Source organism: Micropterus dolomieu, linkage group LG18, assembly GCF_021292245.1.
Source record: "Micropterus dolomieu isolate WLL.071019.BEF.003 ecotype Adirondacks linkage group LG18, ASM2129224v1, whole genome shotgun sequence".
NCBI classification, from domain to species: domain Eukaryota; kingdom Metazoa; phylum Chordata; class Actinopteri; order Centrarchiformes; family Centrarchidae; genus Micropterus; species Micropterus dolomieu.
This window is the reverse complement of record NC_060167.1, coordinates 18813409-18832053: the sequence shown is the minus strand read 5'-3', so window position 1 is coordinate 18832053 and position 18645 is coordinate 18813409. Positions and strand designations below refer to the sequence as shown.

At 40.5% G+C, this 18645-nt stretch overlaps 1 protein-coding gene across 4 annotated transcripts; it reads left to right on the top strand.

The window, feature by feature from the left end:
• The first annotated feature begins 683 nt into the window (after positions 1–683).
• LOC123987502 (RNA-binding protein 6) lies at positions 684–15082 on the top strand. 4 transcript variants are annotated; one of them, XM_046076460.1, is made up of 23 exons: positions 684–834; positions 1506–1573; positions 1884–3420; positions 3525–3614; positions 3723–3792; positions 4700–4773; positions 8403–8477; positions 9626–9917; positions 10043–10200; positions 10339–10439; positions 10537–10600; positions 10707–10779; positions 10856–10914; positions 10995–11115; positions 11528–11625; positions 12803–13147; positions 13227–13376; positions 13479–13544; positions 13698–13925; positions 14010–14084; positions 14175–14269; positions 14379–14430; positions 14518–15082. In XM_046076460.1, the coding sequence occupies exons 2-23, from the start codon at positions 1527–1529 to the stop codon at positions 14611–14613; spliced, it is 3966 nt and encodes a 1321-aa protein (XP_045932416.1). In that variant the 5' UTR covers positions 684–834; positions 1506–1526; the 3' UTR covers positions 14614–15082. The 4 variants fall into 4 exon arrangements, with proteins under 4 accessions (XP_045932416.1, XP_045932415.1, XP_045932414.1 ...); XM_046076459.1 differs by having other exon boundaries at positions 10537–10606; positions 14521–15082; XM_046076458.1 differs by having other exon boundaries at positions 10537–10606.
• The last annotated feature ends 3563 nt before the right edge of the window (positions 15083–18645 follow it).

The following is an 18645-nucleotide window of genomic DNA, read 5'->3' as shown; positions in this document are numbered from 1 at the left end:
TGCAAGCAATCCTGGTCATCCTGGCATTAGAGAATATATTTGTGCACATACTTTGTCAGTACTGTAGCTAGTTAAAGTTAGTATAATTTATATATAAAAGAGTGCTCATATCAGAATGAAATGAACCCGCTTAATCATTTTTAGGGGATGCAAACCAAGATTTCTGTAATTAATGTCAATTAATACAGAGAATGAATAACGAATCTGACACTGATATATATAGTTTCCATTAAATAAATTGTTGTAGCCAAGGTTAATCTTTGATATAGCTTCAAGTGACTAATATGTTTTTTGCCAAAGATCATGTTAACCAAAATTAGGCAAATTACACAGTGGTAAATTAGATAGCAGAGGAATTGTTTTTTTGTTTTTTGTTCTTAAATAAAATCAAAATGGATCTGGACTTCAATCAAAAATTAGACAAGTTATACAGTGGTAAATTAGATAGCAGAGAAGTAGTGTTTAACAGAGATAGTGGTTTGACGAATGATAAATCAAGTTCTTGCACTGATTTGGCCAAAGACATTCGTTTATTTAAAAATACAGATCATATCGTGTTATCTGTATGGTTCCTGGTATATCATAGCCTGGGTTCCTAAAATCGAATTTGACAGTGGTTGTATTTATTAACCGCTAGATGGCAGCAACGTACCTGACAGCGTGTAGTTTAAGTGCGTGCCGAGGAAACAACGAAGAAGAAGTCGCTCCGTGTCCGCAGTAGCAACAGAAGAAGAACGTCCGTCTCCATTTGTCACCAGTTCATTGGAGCAGTCGACGGCCTGGGCGAAAATCCACTGAAATATCGAAACTGAGCTCGATTAACAAGTAGGCAAGGTGGGTCCTAAAGAAATAATATCAATGGAGAAATATATAGTTAGTAAAATGTTCTGTATTTCAAAGGATGCTACCCAACTGCAAGCTGACGCAAAGAAATTGGCTTTTAACGTTAAGTCAGTGTTAGCCACGTTAGCTCTGATTCACCCTGTGAATGGTCTTTTGCAAGGGGCTAACGTTGGTTGTAATTTAATAGTCTTTAGCTCGCTAATTTAATCACGCCTTCGTTGGCATTACAATGCGACTGTTCCCCTGAATTATTTTGTTTATTGCAATAAAATCATTTTCAGTACCAACGTCGCTTGTTTATGTTGTGGCGTAGTTGTGAAGGCCCAGTGATGGCTATAATTAGCGGGCCACTCGTCTGTCTGTCGGCCAGCATTAGCAATCACACCACCCAGTGTTACTGGCCCCAGGTTTGTCATATTCAGCCATCTTTTAAGTATCTTCACTGTAGCACCGAAATAACTCTCCAACATATAACGTTAAACAATCACGTTTATGTGGCCATGCGCTCATAGATTTCTGATGGGATTTAGGGTTGTGCAGTCCAAGTCCAATTCTTATCAGTTGTATTATGATGGATAACGTTATACCTGCCATTGTGAAGTCACAAGTGGTGCATTCATGGACCGTCAAAAAATTATGCAAACCTTCAACTTTGCTTCCAGATAAGATTCTGACTTACAAACATGTGGGATGGACCAGGGCAAGGACCACGGGGAGGACCACCCTTTCGGTAAACGAGCATCATTCAGTCATAGTCATAGATTTAAGACAAATTTCAACTGTAGTAAGAAAATAATATAGTTTTTCTAGTAACTGCGCTTCTGTGTGTGCCTGTATTGCTGTTTGCTAGAGTTGGGCTATATGGTTAAAATCTAGTATCACACTGCATTTAACTTTGTAATGCAGCACTGATGTGGGCTATTTGGTAATAATAATGAACTTAATGTTTCCCACTAGTGATATTTTGTTGTAAGCTTTGGTTATGTGAATATCAAACAAATCAGTAGACTAATATATTCATATAAATATATATGTTCCAGTGGTGATCATCGTGGAGAAATGTTTCGTGGCAGAGATCGTCCCATGCCTGATTATAGAGGCAGAGATGGGATGAACATGGGTCCCATGGGTCATATGGCCCTAAGGCCTCTAGATCTACCACCTATGGACATGAGGAGGATGGATGGGCCACCAATGAGGGGGCGAGATATGGACCCACGTGATATGCGAGGTAGAGAGCCAAACAGAGATTTTTTCAGACCTGGAGAAGAGCCGGACTTCAGTCTCAGAAGGAACTATGAAATTTCCATCAGAGACAAACTGATGAATTCCTCTGATTTCCCGGGACCAGGCAGGAACTCAGACATGGGAGGGAGGGGTATGCCACCACGGGAGCCAAACAACAGATTTATGAACATGAGAGACAGAGAGTCTTTTAATTACAACATGCCACAGTTCAACAATCCCAACAATGATGGAAGAAGAGGGTTTCCCATGGACCGAACAGAACAAAATGATGGATTTAGGGACATGCGTGACCGGCCCCCAATGGGCATTGGTGATACTGATCGCTTTGATATGGACTTACTGCCAAGAGAAAGGAGGATGATGGACACTGACAGAAGAGGGGGCCCACCTTTCAATCCAAGAGGTGGATTTGATTCTGATATGGATTTCAGAAATCGTCTTGGACCATCAGCTGAATTTAGAGGTAGGGATCGGTCTCCCTTAAGATTTGGAAACAGTGATGTCGCTCCAGTGGACAGGGCAAGACCAGACATGCCTTCCGATGTTGCTGGACCTCAAAGATCAGAGATTATGGGTGCAGAAGTCAGAGAGGGAGAATATCCGGATTCAAGTGGCAGTCCCCTCATGGATTATCGCAGTGGTGAAGAGATGACTCTTGCAGAAGAATGGAAGAACCGTCGAAAGGAAAAGAGCCCTTTCTTAAACATGGATAAAGGGATGGCAGGTGTCCCAGAACCCAGCTTCCCTGTAGGTTTTGGCAGAGACGTGAATGTTGGAGATCCACCACCATTTCAGGAAAGGAATCGACCACCTGTTGAATTCCCAGGGAAAGATGTTGGCTTTCCTCATGGTGACCACTTTCCTGCAATGGATCTACCATCAATTGGCAGAAAAGCTCCACAAGACCATCCACTCCCTGAGAGAAGTCCCCTTACTGGCCCTCTTGGGAGACAAAATGAGAGTAAACATTGGCTTGGAGAAAGGGACCCAAAGCATAGTCAGAATAAATCAAATCGTGACGAAAGGCCCCCTTACCATAAAGACAAGATTCAGCCCTCACATGAGATTCAGGTGCCAAGTGATTGTTTTAAAGGGCTGAAAGATATCCCACACAATCAGGGACCTGCCAGAGGTAAGATGGGGGCAGAATGTGATTTCCAAAGCAGCAGCGCTGTACAGGCAAGGGACCAAGACTACAGGGACATCGATTACAGGACAGGGTCCGGGAGGGATTTTGATTACAAACACGAGGCGCTTCAAGCAACAGAGAAACTCATCAAAGAGTCTAAACCAATCGCACCCTCAAAATTTAGTGAGTCTGGTTCTCAGGTAGGTGTATTTTTATTTTGTTGCAAGTATTTGTTTATCAGTAACAATTGCAGTTATTATATTTTGATGTCATAACCAGAATTTGAATAAAATTTATATTAAAGGATCAAGATTACAGGAATGCGTCAGTGGAGGACAAAGTTTCCAATACAATATCCATAATTGGTATTCCAAAGACTGCCACGATGGAGCAGGTAATCATCAAACAGAAAAACAACTTTATATGTTAATTATTATGGTTACTAGAGTGTTGGTATTAGTTGGCATGGACTTAATTCACTCATTTTGATGTTCTCTTGCAGATTCTTGGTGCCTTTGCAGTCCGTGATGGTGTGCCAATGCAGGGGATGAAAATCAGAAATGTCGTGCCAGGTAAGAATGAAGTTTCTTTGTGGAACTGTAAGGGGCAGTCGATTGCTAACATGTCCCTCGACATTTCGCTTTTACAACATTCGAAACGCCGCATTCTATCTTTTTGTTTTTTTATGTTCTTGGTTGCTTTTGTTGGTGGTGGTCTGTGTGAACTTGCTCAGTAAAGAAGGAAGGGGGGTTCTGTTATGCCATCCTTTTTGATGTCTGAGGATGTGGGGTCATTGTCAGCAATTAGAGGTTTTTACCAAGGAATCAATATTAGGAGCTTTTGGAGAGTGATCGTTCCCAGATGATTTGTGACAAGTGACTCACTGAATATGTCCTTCAGGGACACTTTATCTTAGTGAAAAAAGAATTTCAACAAACCTGAAATGGAGAAACTGCCTTGCTAGTGCTTTGTTCATCCTTCTGATCTAAACATCTGCTTTAGAGTGGAAGATTTCCGCAGTGGATCGCTGTAGGCATGGTTATAGATGATGCTGTGCCTTTTTGTGAAGATTATGTCTCAAAGGCCGCTCATTTTGCCAAAATATCAATGTCTTATAACAGAAAGGGATATTACCTGCTTTTTTTTTATTTGACATAAACACGAGTAGCAAATCTTTGTGGTGGTGCGCACCACGCAGTTGTTCACTGCCACTGGTCTGGAATATGTCTGTTTAGGCTTGGCTTTATCAAAGCCTTTGCTGGCAAAGTCTGATTTGACATCAGTCTTGAGAAGACTGAATAGAAAAAAACAAACAAAATGTGTGTTTTCCTGAAAAGGTATGTATGTCAGTAAAGGTGTAAAAATTCGCTCACACTGATCCCGATGTATTTACGAACTGTCTTTAATGTTTTAGTGGGTGACTGTCATTACTGGCATTGACTAACAAAAACCCATCTGTATTTCAAATGCTGTCCCCAGGTTACAGCTACGATACGGCCTATGTGGAGTTTTTAAACCTCGAGGATGCAGTCCACTTCATGGAGTCCAACAAGGTGGCCCATCCTCGTCACTCTACGAAGGCCATCTCTCCCATCAGGATTATGAGGGGTTGAGAGGGCATTTAGTAGATGGGGGAGGGAGAGAACGTGGGAAGGGGTTGCTATAACTTTTAGTGAACTTATTTTGGTTGAGGACATGAAGATGTCAGTTGTTGACATTTTTAGATGATAAGATGTTAAACAGTTGTTCCTAATTTTACACAAATTAAATTGTAAGTACATATCCATAAAGCCATGATAGTATTTTAAATTACTTGTTTGGCACTTAAGAGTTAAACTGTGTGTGTGCACAGATATACAATAAGTTTCTATCCCATTGTTCACTTGCCTTATTCATCTTAAATTTTCAAATTTCAACCCCACACTGCCTAACCCTGGAAAGGATTTCACCAGAAAATGCAGATATTTGAGTAAAAAAAAATCTGCCCTTATGTGGGATTGTCTAAACGGTTAAAGGTGGGGTATGTGATTCTGGAGAAATACAATACCATAAGAAATTACCACGATATAGAGCGAAGAACGACCGTAGCTAAGTTGTGGGTTAGCAAACCGTCGCTACAGTTGCTACTGCGAAGCTAATGTTCAGAGAGGACCAGATGTTTCAGATCCAGCACACCAGCCTCAGACAGCGAAACACACAACTCTCCTGCTACTACAGTTAACGTTACAACAGCATATCTTGAACTAGAAAATAAGCTGAATGTCTTTGGGCAAGTAATTTAACTTTGCAGACACACAAATCATGGCTGGAAGAGGGTTTACTTCATATTTACAGAGCCATGGTTGTGTTCAAAAAGCTGATTTTCTTTATTTATTAAATTTTTTTTTTTTTAAAGCAAACACACAATGGACAGCTAGCGGGCCATGAGGAAATTTTAATGAAAAATATATCTATTGGATTAAAATTGCATACCCCACATTTAAGGTTTCATAATATTAGGACAATTGGACTGTAGGTATCCGCCATTTCCTGGGTTGTGATTTAGCCTTTGTAATGAAGAGGATTGAATAAAATTAACGCTTGCAGCACTTTTGAGTGTTAGAAAATATTGGTTTCCTTTTTGCGACTTGCGAAGAAGGTTCTGTTGTCAAGGAAGCAACTGCAGTTTTGAAAATCTTGCCTTACCAATGACGGGGTGGGGGGGGGTGTTACGATACAGGTGAGAAATGAAATAGGATCCGGAATTCCAGTTTGAGTAACAGATCCGTGAGATTGAGCACGCATCAGATTTCTTTACTCGCGACGATTGTGATGTCAACAGTAGACGGAGTAGTATTGCGTTCCAAATAATCTTCCAGGATGTGTATAGAATTGATTGGTCACCACAGCACTTTGTTGGCAGGATGTCTCATTGTGGTCGGGAAAAAGTTGACCAAGATTCTACTTTTTTGCCTGAAAACCCTGCATTTATTGGTGGAGCCCTTGCATTGGCACCCCTGCTGCGTTGCCGGACTAGCCCTGGTCAAATTAATGAGATGGCTATGTTTTTGTTTTTTTTTTTCACACAGGGCTAAAGTTGGTCTGAATGCAACCTTATTACTCAGAATCAGGGTGCAAAAATATCATTGTTGTCCACCAGCTAGTGAATACTCAAAGTGTACCAACCACTCAGTAGATTACCATGGTTTTTTGGCTGGCGAGAGAAGTAGATCTACCAGTCATTTGCGTATTTTACCAGCATTTTGGCTGGTGCTAATTTTGAACACTGCTCAGAACCCTGTGTTTACAGTGTAATTGTTTAACATAAGGTACCTGTTGTGTTAGCTTACCTTGCAAGAGAAAATAACTTTTTTTAAGTTTTTTTTTTTTTTTTTTTTTTTTTTTTTTCCAGAACAAGCTTTGAAAAACAAAATTTTTTCAAAAGTAATGTTAAGACAGGTAAAACATTGTAGTGATCTGAACTTTGGTAATTTTCACAGCCATTAACGGGTCTACATTGTTTCTGGGAGGTTTTAGTTTTGCTAGCGGCGTAACTTTATGGAAGACATGGTCTGTCGGTTGGTCCTCTTGTTAACTTTGGTACAGGTGTTCATGGTGCCTGGAGGATGAATCCTGATGCCTTTCGGGATCCACCACCATGAGACCAAATTTGTGGTTTAGTGTGAAATTTCTCAGCAACTGTTCGATGGAAGATTGCATTTTGGTGCAGTCATTTGTGGTCTTAATGCACATTGGCGGTCCCCTGACTTTCTGTCTAGCGCCATCATCAAGTCAAAATCTTAATTTGTCTAATACTTCGGTTTATTTATTTAAGTTTCTTCAAGAGTTTGATTTTTCTTCTCACTGAGCATTACAGCCTCACAAAACTGCTAGTGTGGCTGCAGACTCCTTATCTTGTTGTCTTTAGGTCTCTGCGGCAGATCTTCTTGGCAAAATTCTTTCATCAGTTCAAGGCATTTTCAATCATCTTTGACCTTCTTGAGTGCATGTCCTCTTGATGGTATTCTCATCGTTAGTAGATTTTGGACTCCAGGATTTCTTCTTTCTTTCTTTCTTTGAATTGCTCTAAGCAATTTGTGAACAAAGTTCACATCTCTACTTATTAACCAAATCTCCAACACTTGCCAGGATTGTTGTGCTTTGATCATGTCTGTAAAATGATGGAGTTGCTTGGTGTCGTTTGAATTGCTGCTGAATTGTGCAGCAGTTTGTTTGGCTCTGCTATTTCTATTGGTAGAGCATTTGGTTTCACACAGCTTTATTTTCACTTTTTTCCAATATTCTGCAGCTTGTGATAGCTCAGGATAAAGATGATGCAGTGTGGTCAGTAATTTAATATCATCAAAGATTCAAATACGCTGTCACATGTGGTAAAGGATGGCTTCTGCTTTGTGCTTTATGGTATTGCTTTATGTATAGTTTTAATGGTTATTTTTGTTCTGTGTAAATGAAACACTGGATTTAAATCCACCTTTTGAGATGCACAACCCTCATCAGAATTATGGATGTTAAAGACAGTACTACCGATTTGCAAGAACATTTAGATGTGCCATGAGCTTCCTTTTGAAACAGCTAATGCAGTCTTGTCTTGATATTGGATTATTTACAACAGCATAGTTTGGTTTGTAGACCTTATCTAATGAGAGTATGGTTCACATTTGGCACCACAAAGTTCTGTTTTCTCCTGGATTAAGCTATCAGCAACTTGCATTTTGATAACAAATTGATTTAAGTCATTTTCAAGCAAAACTTGCTAACATTTCCTAGTTCCAGCTTTTAAGGTGTGAGGATTTTCTGGTATTTTGTGTTAGTAAACTGCATGTCTTTGAATTTTGGTCAGACAAAACAAGCAATTTGAAATTGTTACCGTGGGTTATAGAAAGTTTTGGTCCAAACAATCACTCGATTCGTTGATAGAATAATCGACAGATTAGTCGATACTGAAAATAATTGTTAGTCACAGCCCTAATTCAGAGTTCCCTTATAAACTATTTAGCCTAGTATATGAAGCATGATCCTTGATCTGGGCTTTGCACACCACCATAAGTGTTCGCCCGTTTGATCCTCAGCAGTGAAGAGGAGGGCTAAACCTGCCACAGTGCATGTTGGGTGTCATTGGTATTATTGATATAAGTCACCTAGGTTGTATGATGCTGATTGATCATTTCTGTTCTTCTTTCAGGGATCCCTAAAGGTTGGCACTAGAACAACGTCCATGAAGTACATCCAGCCAGACGAGTATGAAAGAAGTGTTAATGTGAGTGCAGTGACAGGAAATGTATACGTATCTCAATTGTCAACCCAAACAAAAGCCAGTATTTTAAATATGGTTGGTGCATGAATAAAGGCACAATAAAATCAGAATTTATTGTACCTGTATATTAAACTTTCACGTTATATATTTGGCCTAATTGACACAGTATTTTTTCAATATAGAAACATAGCCATACTATAATAACCAGTTTCTCTCTTTAACAGAAATACTGTTATTAGTCATTGATTCTTCTAAAGCCTAGTTCACACTACACGATTTTTAGCCCGAATTGCAGCTCGGCGAGCTCGGAGACAATCAGGCTGTAATCGAGAGTAAATCAGCAGTTGATCGGTGGTCACCAGTTATGTGTGAACTACTCAACAACGCATCAAAACAGCTCGCTGACACATTTCTGACCCATCGCCAACGTCTGCCGGATATCTAGCATGCCAAATATCTGGAGGACTCAGCCGACTCGACATCCACATCCAGCCAATGAGAGCAGGCAGCTGGCGGAGCAGGCAGCTACTTTTTCACCGTAATACTTTACTCAACTCCAGCTCTCTCTGTAGCTCAGACAATCCTTGCTACCTGCATCTGCTAATCCATTCGTCAGGTGCCACAGCTGCTGTCAGCTCATGTAGTGTGTGACCCCTGTCACCGATCAGCCACATAGTGTGAACGCCACAGCGACTTCAAGACTCCCATCACAAGACGGCAAGTTGTGTACTGTGAACAGCACAGCAATCGGCCGATGCTGAAAGTCGTGTAGTCTGCCGAGCCTTTAGCCATTATTTCTGGGGGTGGAAAAAGAAAACTATAAACATTTCCTGCAGTTGTTTTGCAGTAAAGACCTTGGATTATACTCTGGATCGAGTCATTGTTGTGTGTTAACAGTAACTGCAAATAACAGGGACACATTAGAGCAGAGCAGAAAACGGGAAAGCTGAAATTAGGACTGGTGGCTTCTAATAGCTATTCTGAGATAGCTTGGGGGGAAATAAAACATTAAGAAGGCCCAGTCACTATTTGAAAATTTATGGTCTCCATTGTATGTATGATCTCCATGTAAAGTATCGCTTCGCTATATTGTTTACCATACCACAGTTTAAGATCAATGTGTTCATTCCTTCCATGTCTCTATGAATTAGGAGTCGGATCACAAAGTACCTCAAATCCAGATGCCCCAATTACCCAAACCAGATGAACCTGTAGAAGACTTGAAGACCAACCTGAATGGGTCAAAACACAAGGACCCTATTGAGTCGTTGTCCCACAGCCAGTGGCAGCGCAGTTCTGACTTGACTCCTGAGGCCTGGCAGCAGCAGGTGGACCAACAGCTCCAACTGCAAGAAACTGAGCAGCAGGCAGAGTCTTGGGGCAACCGCAACCCTCCTCATCACACTTCACACCAATCTGACTCCGTCTTTAGAGATAGCAAAAGTATGTTTACTTCATCTTTTGGGTGTCCGCTAAAGCTTATATCCATAAACACCATGGTACTATTTATGTGATATTGTGATTCATAAACAAGTCAGATAAACAACGTTTTTCTCGTCACCATACAGCCATGATAATAAAAAATGTGAAGCCCACCACGACAGTAGAGACTATCCTGAAAGCCTTGGATCCATTTGCATATCTGGATGAAAGAAATGTTCGCTTAGTGAAGGCCAAACCACCAGGAGCCAAGTGCTTTTGCTTCGTTGACATGGACTCCCATGAGGTACCACAAAATACGAATGCACACAGTTTGCTATTGATTTCATAATTTCATGTTCTTTCAAAGTTTGTGATTACCGTCTTTGTCCAGTGTTTCCCTGTGATTTCCCAGCACATAGCATTGTCATTTCTTTTTTTGTAGCAAGTGACACGTCTGGTTGAGCTCCTCACTAAACCCAGACCCCTTTATATTGATGGAGTCAGAGTTTATGCCGAGGTTGCAAAACCCCTGAAGAACCAAAAGTAAGGCACACATTTTGCAAAGATTTTATTATCAGCTTTTTCTAGTAGAGGAATCTTACCTCATTTGTCCCTGATGATGATTATCTGTCTGTTTCAGTTTCAGAAGAGACTTTGATAAACCGAGCACTTCCATCCTTGGGTATCCACCTGAGGCCAGCATGGTGGGGGTAAATTGTTATTTTATTGTATTGTGTGAAAGTTATTAAAAAGAAAAAGATGGTGAGAGCTGTCAGATGACCTGTGACTTCTGTGCCCCTGGAATTTCAGCAGCAGTACCCGCAACCTCCACAGTACTTGCAACCTCTACAGCCACCTGCTGGTGCCTCCGCTGTAATGCAAGGTGAGACCTGCTCACACTGTTTATTATCACTAAATGTAACCTAAAACTGTTTTAAGTATTCTTACATTTTCACCAGGTGATTTGATGATTCCGAGCACTAATCCAGCTCTGTCTTCAGACCCCAGCATTGGACAGGTAGGTTACACAAAAAGTAGATAAGAGATCTTGTCTCAAAGCTGGGCAGTAAACTTTACATATCCTTTAACACCTCGTAGGGAGTTGGATACGGTGAGGCTCCACCTATGGATCCATTGTACCAGGCTGGTGGACCCCATGTGCCCACAGAATCAGCTGGTATTACAGCCGCCGTAGACGGATCACAGACCTACATCTTTGGTAAAAAGCAAATTCACTGTTTAAATTCCGAAAAGGGTTAATCAGCTGTGAGCATTGTTATGCCACTGTAGTAAACTAATCCAGTTTGCACTGTATTGTGATATTACCAGTAGTAAATGGTGACTGCACTGCAATTTAAAGCCAGAATGATTTTCCTAAAAAAAAAATAAATAAATAAATAAATGTCTGGACTTACCTCAGGGTTGTGTGAAGGTGTGAAACTATCAGAAAATAAAGGTTTTCACTTCTTTGACTTTCATCAAAGATTCACAGGAACTGAGTGGTGTGGCACTTCTTTTCGAAGACTTCTCCTTGATCTATTGTGGCTTGAATTGTATCTCATTTGTATGCTTTGGACAGAAGTGTCTGCCAAATGAATGAATGTGAAATCTATTTGTCCTAATTCCTCCAGGCTCTGAGACTCCAGACATGACCAACTACTTGTATGATACCACGTCGGGCTTCTACTACGATCCAGAGACTACGCTGTACTACGACCCTGGCTCTAGGGTGAGATCACAAGACAGCACAGTGATCCAGCCCTTCCTCTGGCCTATAAATGGACAACAGTAGTTAGGGAGAAGCTAGGGCTGCTCAATTTTGGCAAAAATCATCATCACAATTATTTTGGTCATAACTGAAATCATGATTATTAACACAATTATTGATTGTCTTAGGAAACATCATGCATTTATGGAACTTTTAAAAATAAATTATAAAAATTTTTAAATGATTATGCATTGTCCAAAATAGACCATAAAATAGGAAATAGTAGCTTAATCAAATGTTTTTAACTTTAAACAGCATCTTAGATCCATGAGCAAGACAGCAATGCTGTATGTCTGTGTGTTTGCGCACGCACACGGATTGTAGCAGAGCAGGTGACAGGTGAAGTACTCAAGTTGACGACAACCCGTCATGTTACATAATGCCGAAATTTAACAGTGGTGTTCCGTTGGGAGATGCAGTTACTTGAACTAACAGTGAGGAAGATGTAGGCAAAAATTGCCTACGTTTGAAGACGGGGGCACAGTGAATTGTTTACAAGCACAGACCCAGTAAAGCAACGCTTAACACCTGGTTTGAGCATAAATAAAATGTAAATTGTTAAACTTAGTAGAGGAAGAATCCGCTGGCCGCTAGGCTAATGCAGCGTAGATAGGCGGAAGCTAATAACAGTGACTAGCAGGCTGTAGCAATTATAACCCCATCATGTTGGCTCGCGCTGAAGTATACATCAGTTGCTGAGAGTGAGTTGGGCTTTTAAGGAAGGGTGAGGGGCACCGTTTTGAAGGAAAGGGTGCGCTGGATTCATAACACAAAACAGCATGGGCACACTAATCGTTTTAATTTGATTAACTTGTTTTTATGATAATTGGAAGCCAAAATTAAAATCGTAATTAAATTTTGATTAATTGCACAGCCTTAGTGTGCTGTAGTCAGTAACCTACCATAGTATAAAATTCTGTATAGCTACTACAGAGGAATGAATGTATACCTATAATCCTAACCTAATCAACTATCCACTGTGTGATATTGATTTGAATCAGAGGGCAAAGACTACAGCTTAAGCTTACATTATGCAAGTTTTCAGCCTGTAGCCACTATAAATGTGTCTTAAATAATTAGTTTTAGTTGTTTATGTTGTAATTTTGTAATATTTTTTTTCCTCCATTTTTGTGTATAGTATTTCTATAATGCTCAAACCCAGGAGTACTTGTACTGGGATGCTGCATCAAAGACTTACATCCCAGTTCCAGGAGGGCACTCTGCAGAGCCACAACCTGTGACCATGACTGTTGAAGACCAGGCCATTCTTTCCAACCCAGCAGCAGATGCTCCTCTGGAAATGAAGAAACCATCGCTGCCTGCCCTCACTGCAGCCCCTCTGCCTCCAGTTCCCGTTTCTGCCGCCAGCTCTGATTCGGAGCCCGTCCCGACTTCTTCTACAGCAGCGCTTGAGAAGAAAGATGATGACGATTCCACTAAGAAGGACAAAGACGAGAAGCCAAGAAGTCTTGCTGCTGTCAAGGTAGCACTTAAGTTACAATGCCAGTGCACAAAATGTGAAATACAGGGCAGATGGTTAAGAAATGCATGGCTGTTTTCAGATCATGAAAGATATGGAGCGCTGGGCAAAGATCCAGAATCGTCAAAAGGACACTGTCCGGGCAGCATCGCCATTGCTGAAGACTGGAATGGACGATGATAGGAGGCAGTCCAAGTCGGCAGACGCTGGTTTCGCCATCTTTGAGAGGAAGGTTAGGCACGCACCTCCAACAACCACACATAATCTATTCTGTGCATTAATTGTAGATATAAGAAGTATTTACTTATATTTTGTTCTTTGTTTACATCCTTAGATCTCAGGTGGAGATGATCTTTTTAAGAAGCCACTTGCTCCTCCTAAAAAAGATGAAAAGTCAAAGGTGAGAACCTGCATGGTGTTGACTCTACTGTCATACCTGACTCACTTTGATTACTTTCCTCAGAGTGCTATTTTTCTTTATTTTTTTTATTTTTTTTACATGATTTAGAAATTGTGACTGTTTTTGTGATATTTGTCTGATTTACTTTCCCAGCGTCCAATGGGCTCCCTTGGTCTCCTGGCATCCGACTATGCAGCTGGAAGTGATGAAGAGGTGGAGGAAGACAAGGAGGAGGCAGCTAAAGGCGGTCAGGGCAGCCAGTCTGAAGACAAGGACAACAAGCTGACAGACTGGAAGAAGATGGCCTGCCTGCTGTGTAGGAGACAGTTTCCCAACAAGGACGCTCTGCTCCGCCACCAGCAGCTTTCTGACCTGCACAAAGTACTGCCTATTTACTTCTGCATGAACAGTAGTTGACAGTGGACCCTATAAACACAGCCTCTAATACTTGTATTGTCTCAACAGCAAAATATGGAGATCCACCTTAAGATCAAAAGGTCAAAGAAGGAACTAGAGGCACTGGAGAACCAGGAAAAAGAGGTAAGTGAAAATGAATGATGTAGGTAAAATATGCTGAGGAGAGTATCAGGTTTTGAGTTGATTACTAAAGGTGGAATTTGCCCTTCATAGCTCAATGCCAGAGAAACCTCCAGGTCACCAGAACCGAAAAAAAGAAAACACCATCACCAGCAGCAGCATCATAATACCTGGGCTGGAAGCTCCAGGTAGGTACGCCTTAACCAACAGTTTTTTCAAAATGGGGATACGAAGCATTTAAGTGTTTTTATTAGAACATTTAACTGTTAACCGGAAGTGTTTGTTCCCTGTGTTTAGGGAGATGAATAAAGTCAGTGACAGACCTGGTTTAGGAGCTGAGCCTGTCCCGGTAGGTATAAAGCTTTATTTCTCTGCTTAAATTCATGTGGTGTTTCTTGAAATTTTATTAAACATTACATTGCACTTCTCTGTTTAGCAGAAGAAAAAGAAAGAGTTTGTAGTTTGGGACAATACCACCTACAAACAAGCAGTACGCAAGGCCATGTTTGCGCGGTTCAAGGAACTTGAGTGATCTCATCTGAACACATCGTCCTCACTTTGATATGTGAACTGTTGTAATATGACACGCTTGCCTACCTTGGCATGAGAAATCCCTTTGACTGTCTTTACTGTTTCTCTGCCTCGGACATTGTCACACTATAGAGCCACTGTATGCGTCACTGAAAGGAACAATTATGTGGTCTGTAAATCACATTACAAGGCTACTGTGGAGCTAAGAAGAATTTCTGACATCCTCAACAGTGGGTGTTGTATAGAAAATGTTTATTCATGCTGTTAATTTGAGTATTTTTGCCCCTGTCTTCGTATGTAGATTTGTGAAATGTGTCCAGGTTGTCTTTTTTTAAAAGGATGTTACACTGGCCACTATACATTTTGTTTTAAAACTGAGCAATTTTTACATTATCATTTTCAAGGGTCAGAATTGCTATTGTATGTACACATTTTGAAGTAAAAAGAAAACGTACTAACCTGTTTCAAAAGTGTTTGTTTTAAGTGTTTTAATTGTGTGAATGTGTTTTGCAAGAGCCCATGTTTAAAGGCTGCGATGCATACACTAGGTGGCAGCAACAGACCATTTTTTTGTTTTGTCTGTGAAATAACCAAGCAAGAATGCTGAATCAAATCAGTATCTGCCAAGTTAAAGAAAAAATGATAAACATCATGCATACCTGCAGTTACGAATTTGTGCCATGGATTCCAGTAAAGAGTTGTTTTGCCAACGCTCTTTATGCATTTTATGCCTTTTGACATGGTTTCTGTTCTTAGTAGTTTAATGTTCCCTAATTGAGCACTGCAGGAGTTAAACATGAAGCCTCACCTCTGACCTTTACTGACATGCCCTCACCCTCCTCATAGCGGTGGTTTAATGAATGGAGAGGATTGCATGGGTTTAGTGTGCTCACAAACTAGCTCTTCTGAGTGCAGTAACAAGAACACAGGGGAGCCTGAGGAGCTGCAGTCAATGACAAACGGCAGAAACACTCCTTAAACACTGGAGATTGGGAGGCTAACACTTTTTCATCTCTGCAAGAGCAATCAGGTTTCCTACTGTGTGCTTGCTTCTGAACCTAATGAGGAAAGTTAGGCCTGGAAAATTAATAATGCGGATGTCACCCAACAGGTATAGCTTGCGTTTTTGCATTCATATCTCCTGACGGCCCAGGTCTCTCTCCAACCAGCAGTGGGTAAAATCACAAATGTGAACATGCATGATTGACAGTATATGGAGTCTGTCTGTCTGAGGATACAGGGAAACATGGTTACAAAGCTTGACAATCAAACAGTGTAAACCTTGTTTTGTGGCTTGGCAGTGAAACAGAGGAAAGCCCAATAAACAAAACCACAGTGATTATCTCAGGTTCAGATGTTTTTGCAGTAAAATCCTGGCACATAAATTTTATGTAGCTTTTCGGCTGTAAAATCGACTTTTGAAACAATTAAAATGCAGTGTTTTAATCTTAACTCTTGACTAGCAGGGAACAGAAACAACTACAGCATTGTGAATAAGTAGAACACCATTAGAGCAGACCATGGTCAACACGAGTACGACTGAAAGTGAAACCTCCAGCCTCCTCCTGATTTCAATGTAGTCAGGTTTCAAAGAGACCATCTCTGTACTTGAATGTATCTAAATTGCATTCTTCTTAAAGTCTGGCAGCATGCATTCAAACTCTACACACCCTTCCCTAAGGAAAACACCCTGTTGTATTGAGTATAAACTTGTTCTGTTCATCTTGCTCCTTATAGAGGCATGTAATTATAATTATTTTTTTTATATCTAATGTGGCTCCATTCCTACTGATATAGTCTAAAGATGGTCATCAAAATTTCCCACATATTAACTATAACATCATATCATGTGATATACTTCCTCAGTTAAATGCTTCAGATGAGGCAGGTTTTATAGAATGAGACAATGTTTCATGCCAAAATATGCTCTTCTCTGTTTACCAAGAGAATTGAGAATAATATAATGAAAAGAGGGACTCCATTTACCAACATTAAAAAAGGAAAACCATTGTACCTATTTGACTTTGAAGCATTTTGGTGGTCACAGTATTTCCATGTGTCCTTGAAATAATGGATTGCTTGCACGTCTGCTGAAATCCAAGATTTGCTCACATCTTTAGATGTTCTAAGGTCTTTTTAAATCACTTCCATATTTGCTGTATTTTATTTCTCTGGCTATCCGGCAAGTTGAAATGATCATGTATTTTAATTCCATGTAGGTCAGTGCATCCTGTGATATCAATCAAATGAATAAATTCATACATAAAGACTTAGGCACACTATCTGTGTGTGTGCATATAAATAGAGTAGTTATTACCAAATTTCGCATGGACTTAAGATTTCATGTACTTTATTGACTCTTTTCATGACCTAGAGTATAAATTGAATAAACTGTTTGTATATTTTATTTTACTATATATTCATTTTAGATTACAGTTTTGGGGAGAGAACAAACTGCCATTAGATAATGGAAAGTCTTTGTTCATACTAAGATTACTGTACCATCCAGGTCCTATAATATACAAGGACTAACATTCTGATATATGCAGAGGTTAGCTAGCATTTCCTTTTTTTACTTTAGCAGAAGGGGGGTTATTTGGAGGAGGCAGTCTATTTTTTGTGGACTAATTTCCATTCCTCTTTTCTCCATTCTGTCACAAGACCCAAAAGACACCCCCAGCTCCCAGTGACAGATGTCGTCATTATAACAGTCTATGGAATGAAAATGAATGTGCAGTCAGTCTGAGAGGATCAGAGGCCAAACAGAGAGAGAGGGCGCAGAGAGCTGCCATGCTAGTATCCCCTGTATGTGTGAAGGGGAGCTTTCAGGCAGTGTGAATGGCAGAAAAAGGTGGACAGGGGGGGCCAATTATCCCAGCTGGACGGCTCTTAGCAGCAGACGGGTGGAGCTGGAGTAGCAGTCTGGGGACGAGACAGAGGAAGAACACAGTCAGCAGGACTGTCAGATGTTGAGATGTGCTGTCAGTCCACAGAGGCGAGAAAAGGAGGGGGAAGCCTCATTGGATTGCTTTTAATGGAGGTCTGACGCCAAGCTGCAGATGGACAAAGATGCTCTAAATGTTAAAAACACATCAACAATCTTATAAGACTTGTATACACTTGGGATTTTTTTTAAAATATGCATCCATATCAACACCAACAGACAGGCCAGCTCACCAGACACCATCTAGTTTTTCCAGTGTTTAATTTCCTTTTGAAGAAGCCCCTGAAAGAGCTGTTTTCTGTATGAAATTAAACCCATGTAGCATTACAGATGAAATGGATATTTTACAGTATGCTTACATGTTGGGTGACTGTGTGGTTATCTCAAATCTCTTCTTTGTCCGTTATGACAAATGATCAAAAAGACATCCGATGTAGAGGGACTCCCCTTAAGGAGTAGCATGTGTTTGTGGTCACCCCATGCAAACAGAGGAGACTACACCATCACAGGCTCATAGGAAATTCATGCGTGTCTGAAAGTAATTTCACCATCTGGCTTATCCTTTCAAGTGTAAGTTGAAAAATTATGTCTGTTATTGATTGCTAATCTATAACATCATCTTGAAAATGTCCTTGTGATTGTCAGGCGTGGGACATGCTTCAGAGCACAGCTTGTGTCGACAACATTTGGACCGTTGCTCTTTGCAGAACCAATTCCACTGGCAGTCCTGTCATTGAGAACATTATCATTCAAAACATTTGGAAATGATGTCATGGTTCTGCACTCTAGCACTGATGGAGAAATGACAGCAGTGATAGCACTATATTAATACAGAAAACAGACAGCTGGAACGTTTCCTTCTATTCTGTCTGTTCTCATGCTGAAAAAAAACTGTTATTACCACTCAAAAGACTGATTATGATTCACAGCTAAACAGTACATTGCTATAACTAGGCATTGCCTTTGTAAACAATACTCTAAATGAGAGCTGTCAAAGATTTGTGAATTGGAACTATGTAGACTTTTGTGACTTAAAAAGATTAGTCTTGTTGTAGGCCTACTGTAACTCTGCCCCCATGAAGCTAAAAA